The following is a 5,671-nucleotide window of genomic DNA, read 5'->3' as shown; positions in this document are numbered from 1 at the left end:
TGGTGTCAGAGTTGGGAGTAGGACTAGAAAGCTGGATTAGGGCAGAGAGTAGCTCCCAAATATGCAAAGAGCATACAAATACTGTTAACTGTAAACCCCACTGATCTGACCCAGGGCCTGTGTCTATTCATATTTAGCACAGGAGCCTCTGCACCCGTCGGTCTGAGCTCACCCCAGAATGTCTTTTCTTGTGATTTTCTTAGGAACTCGTTGTATTAAAAGCTCCCCTAAAGTGAGGCGCTTCCCAGGCCCCTCTCCCCTACCCTCTCCCCACTAGTCGCACCAACTCTACAAGCTCCAAAATGGGGGGGGGGGAATTATGGTTATGGAGCCTCCGTATGCAAAGCCCGTTTGAAAAATCTGGGTTAGGGGGCAGGCTGATGGCTCACTTAGCTAAGACCACATAGTTCCATGTCAAGGACCTAGGTTCAAGCCCACCTATGGTAGAGAGCTGGGGTGGGGAAGCTTCGCAAGTGGTGAAGCAGGTCTACAGGTGTTCAATCTCCTGCATCACAGGATGAGAATGACCATCTGTCCTTTTCTTTCCCTCTCTCCTTACTCGCTCAATTTCTCTTTTACTCAGTAAAAGAAACAATAAAACTCGAAGTCAAGGTTGGGGTGGCAGAGTCTTTGGCCATATTTCTCCAGCCCTCCTTCTTGTGGTTGAGCCAACAGCAGAGCACAGGTTGTTCGTGACAAGAAGGTTTTTTTCCCCCCCTTTCTCCGCTGTGGTTTCACTGCCCACCTCGCACCCCAGTTTTCTTAGCCAGGAACCACCTTTCTGGGAAGCAGGATCCACTTTCTTTTATTACTACTGATTTAATAATGATTAACGAGGCTGTAAGATCACAGGGGTGCAATTCCACACAGTTCCCACCACCAGAATTCTGTGTCCCATCCTCTCCATTGGAAACTTTGTTCTTGGTCCCTCCGGGAGGATGAACCAAAATTCTTTTCTTTTTAACCTTATTAGCAACTTAACACTGACTTACAAAATCATAAGATCACAGGGGTACAATGCCACAGTTCCCACCACCAGAGTTCTGTGTCCCGTCCCTTCCATTAGAATCTTCCCTATTTCTTTCTTAAAATATTTATTAATGGGAGTCTGGCGGTAGCGCAGTGGGTTAAGCACAGGTGGCGCAAAGTGCAAGGACCGTGTAAGGACCCCAGTTTGAGCCCCCGGCTCCCCACCTGCAGGGGAGTCGCTTCACAGGCGGTGAAGCAGGTCTGCAGGTATCTGTCTTTCTCTCCCCCCCTCTCTCTGTCTTCCCCTCCTCTCTCCATTTCTCTCTGTCCTATCTAACAATGATGACATCAATAACAACAATAATAACTACAACAATAATAAAAAAGACAACAAGGGCAACAAAAGGGAAAATAAATTTTAATTAAAAAATATTAATGTTTTAATAATGATTTAAAAGACTCAGATCTCAGGGATATAGTCCCGCACAGTTCCCACCACCAGAGTTCTGCGTCCCACCCCATTGGAAGTTTCCCTATTCCCTTTTTTTCTTAATTAGTGATTTAATAATGATTAAGAAGATTGTAATTGCAGAGGTACAGTTCCACAGGGTCCCCTCCATTGGAAACTTCTGTACCCTTTTGTTTATTTATTTTCCCTTTTGTTGCCCTTGTTGGTTTTTTTAAATTGTTGTCGTATTTTTTTATATTTGTATTCTTTTTTATATTTATTTATAATAATTTTTATTATCTTTATTTATTGGATAGACAGCCAGAAATCAAGAGGAAAGAGGGTGATAGAGAGGGAGAGAGACAGAGAGACACCTGCATCCCTGCTTCACCACTCATGAAGCTCTCCCCCTGCAGGTGGGGACTGGGGACTTGAACCTGGGTCCTCCGCACTGTTCAACCAGGTGCGCCACCACCCGGCCCCTATATTTATTTTTTAAATACTTATTTATTTTCCATTTTGTTGCCCTTGTTGTTGTTTTTATTGTTGTCGTATTTTTTTATATTTGTATTCTCTTTTATATATATTTATTTTTTTTAATACTTATTTATTTTTCCTTTTGTTGCCCTTTTGGTTTTTTTATTGTTGTCGTATTTTTTATATTTGTATTCTTTTTTTATATTTATTTTTTAAATATTTATTTTCCCTTTTGTTGCCCTTGTTGGTTTTTTTTATTGTTGTCGTATTTTTTATATTTTTATTCTTTTTCTTATATTTATTTTTTAAATACTTATTTCTTTTCCCTTTTGTTGCCCTTTTGGTTTTTTTTTTTTTATTGTTGTCGTATTTTTTTATATTTGTATTCTTTTTCTTATATTTATTTTTTAAATACTTATTTCTTTTCCCTTTTGTTGCCCTTGTTGGTTTTTGTTGTTGTTGTAGATATTATTGATGTCGTCGTTGTTGGGTAGGACAGAGAGAAATGCAGAGAGGAGGGGGAGGCAGAGGGGGGAGAGAAAGACAGACACCTGCGGACCTGCTTCACCGCCTGTGAAGCGACTCCCCTGCAGGTGGGGAGCCGGGGGCTCGAACCGGGGTCCTTTCCTTTTAAAGCCATTTTTCTCTCCCAGCGCCGCCCCAGCAGCGGGCGGCAGGGGCCGGACTACAAGTCCCAGCAGGCCCCGCGCCCGCCCCGGAAGCCGGCGCCGCTCACAGCGGGCGGCAGGGGCCGGACTACAAGTCCCAGCAGGCCCCGCGCCCGCCCCGGAAGCGGTGCCCCGCCGCCCGCCCCGCGGCGGTCGTCAGGCGTGTGGGGAGCCGGCGCGGCTCACGGCGGAGGGCAGAGGGCGGAGGGCAGAGGGCGGAGGGCAGCATGGCGGCGCAGCTGTGGCGGCTGAGCGCGGGCGGCCGCGGGGCGCTGCGAGCCCGGCCCCGGCTGCCGTGCCGCCCCCCCGGGCCTCCGGCCTGCGAGCAGCGGCGCGGGCTGGGGCTCCCGCGGGCGCGGGCGCGGGGCGGCGGGGCCGGGCTCGGGCTGGCGGCGGCGCTGGGCGCGGCGGGGCTGGGCGCGGGGCTGTTGGCGGCGCTGGGGCCGGGCGCGGGGCCGGTGCGGCGGGCGGACATGGCGCGGGCGGCGGGCGACGCGGACCCCGACGACGAGCTGGGCCGGCGCTGCGGCCGCTTCATGGCGCCGCCGGTGAGCGCGCTGAGCGAGCTGCGGGCGCGGCCGGACGACGTGCGCACGCGGATGGAGCTGCTCGTGCTCGACACGCAGGCGCGGCTGTGCGGGGCGCTGCAGCTGCTCGACGCGGGCGCGCGCTTCTCCGTGCACCGCTGGCGGCGGGAGGAGGGTGAGCCGGGCGGACGGGCGGACGGCGGGGACGGGCGGACGGGCGGACACGGGGGACGGGCGGACAGCGGGGGACGGGCGGACGGCGGGGACAGGCGGACACGGGGGACGGGCGGACAGCGGGGGACGGGCGGACGGCGGGGACAGGCGGACATCGGGGGACAGGCGGACACGGGGGACGGGCGGACACGGGGGACGGGCGGACAGCGGGGGACGGGCGGACAGGCGGACATCGGGGGACGGGCGGACGGCGGGGACGGGCGGACACGGGGGACGGGCGGACGGCGGGGGACAGGCGGACATCGGGGGACGGGCGGACACCCGGGGGGCGAGGGGGACACATCCTAGGGACAGGCGGACACCCCCCGGGGACAGGTGGACACACCCCGGGGGACAGGCGGACAACGGGGGGCGAGGGGGACACCATGGACAGGTGGACACCGGGGACAGGCGGACACCCGGGGGGCGAGGGGGACAGGTGGACACCCAGGAATGAGGGGGACAGATGGACACCCGGGGGACAGGAGGATGCCCCCAGGGTGAGGGGGACAGGGGGACACACCCCGGGACTGCGGGGGACGGGGGGGGCACCCAGGAATGAGGGGGACAGGTGGACACCCGGGGGGCGAGGGGGACAGATGGACACCCGGGGGACAGGAGGACGCCCCCAGGGTGAGGGGGACAGGGGGACACACCCCGGGACTGCGGGGGACGGAGGGACACCCAGGAATGAGGGGGACAGGTGGACACCGGGGGGGGGGACGAGGGGGACAGATGGACACCCGGGGGACAGGAGGACGCCCCCAGGGTGAGGGGGACAGGGGGACACACCCCGGGACTGCGGGGGACGGAGGGACACCCAGGAATGAGGGGGACAGGTGGACACCGGGGGGGGGGGACGAGGGGGACAGATGGACACCCGGGGGACAGGAGGACGCCCCCAGGGTGAGGGGGACAGGGGGACACACCCCGGGACTGCGGGGGACGGAGGGACACCCAGGAATGAGGGGGACAGGTGGACACCCCTGGGGGTGAGGGGGACAGGGGGACACACCCCGGGACTGGGACACAGTGTGGGCATCCGAAAGCTCAGCCAGTCGCCTCATTTTTCTCCTACCTGGAAGTTGTCAATTTAGTCGCACAGCGGCCAAAGCTCTCGGACTGCAGGGCGCCAAGGCCACCGCTCTGCTCTGGCTCGTCAGTGAAGGAGAAGTGGATCTGAGGGGTGGAGATGGGATTTTAAAAAGAGTTCACTTATTTACTCATGAGAAAGACAGGAGGAGAGAGAAAAACCAGACTTCGCTCTGGTCCGTGTGCCGGCTGCCAGGGAGGGGACTCGGGACCCCCGCGCTGCAAGGAAGGGCCGTGGCCACCTCCGGGGCCGCGCGGTCAGGTCTCCGACAGCGGTCGCCTGTGAGGTCTAGACGACAGAGGAAGAGCACAACCCCCGATTTCAGCCTCCGCGGGCACGCGCTGCCGTCAGTTTGGGTGCCAGTCCCCTCACACGTTCTCTCTCCGTTTTATTTCTCTGAACAGGAGGAGGTGGGATCAGTTGTGTGCTTCAGGATGGACACGTCTTTGAAAAAGCGGGGGTGAACGTGTCCGTGGTTCACGGGGACCTCTCTGAGGAAGCAGCCCAACAGATGAGCAGAGGGAGAAACCTGAAGGCCAAGGACGGTACGGCAGGCAGCGCCAGTCGCCTGTCAGCAGCCCCTGTCTCTCCTGCCCCTAAGTTTGATCATTTATGTATCTCACCGGAGCCCCGCTCGACTCTGGCTTACTGCGGTGCAGGGGACGGAACCTGGGACCGAGGATCCGAAAGCTTGAAAGCCTCTTTGCGTCCCCATTACGCTGCCTCCGACCCCCACAATTACTGGGCTGTTGGAAAAGCCACGGTGTATTTTTTTTTTTTTTTTTCCTATGCCAAATTGTATCATGGGGGACTGGGCCATGGCGCACCTGATTCAGCACACGCAGTACCGTGCGTAAAGACCCGGGTTCAAGCCCCTGGTCCCCACCTGCAGGGAGGAAGCTTCATGAGCAGAGAAACAAGTACTGGAGGCGTCCCTCTGTCTGTCTCCTTCCCCCCCCCCCCCCCAATTCCTCTGTTCTATCAAAGAACAACAACAAAAAGGCCACCAGGAGTGGTGGGTTCCTTCGCAAAAAAAAAAAAAAGGAGTCAGGCAGGGCACAACTGGCTGAGTGCAGCTCACGTTGCAGTGCGCAGGGACCCGGGTTCAAGCCCCTGGTGCCCCACCTGCAGGGGGAAAGCTTGCACAGGTGGTGAAGCAGGGCTGCAGACAGGCTCCCACTCCTTCTCTGCCTCTCCTCTCAAGGTCTGTTTCTTGTTTGTACTTTTTTCTTTATTGGGGAGATTCACGGTTTACGGTTAACAGTCAGATACAGTC

General features: G+C 56.8%; 1 protein-coding gene across 1 annotated transcript in view; it reads left to right on the top strand.

Moving 5' to 3' along the window:
• The first annotated feature begins 2,774 nt into the window (after positions 1-2,774).
• Positions 2,775-5,671, top strand: part of CPOX (coproporphyrinogen oxidase) — a 20,408-nt gene continuing 17,511 nt past the window's right edge. Inside the window, exons 1-2 of the mRNA XM_060172166.1 lie at positions 2,775-3,264; positions 4,800-4,940. Of these exons, the coding sequence (XP_060028149.1) occupies positions 2,790-3,264; positions 4,800-4,940 (616 nt within the window). The 5' untranslated portion in view covers positions 2,775-2,789. The remainder of the gene's footprint in view (positions 3,265-4,799; positions 4,941-5,671) is intronic.

The sequence above is a fragment of the Erinaceus europaeus genome, chromosome 14 (genome assembly GCF_950295315.1).
Source record: "Erinaceus europaeus chromosome 14, mEriEur2.1, whole genome shotgun sequence".
Classification (NCBI taxonomy): Eukaryota; Metazoa; Chordata; class Mammalia; order Eulipotyphla; family Erinaceidae; genus Erinaceus; species Erinaceus europaeus.
This window is presented reverse-complemented; position numbering and strand designations above follow the sequence as displayed.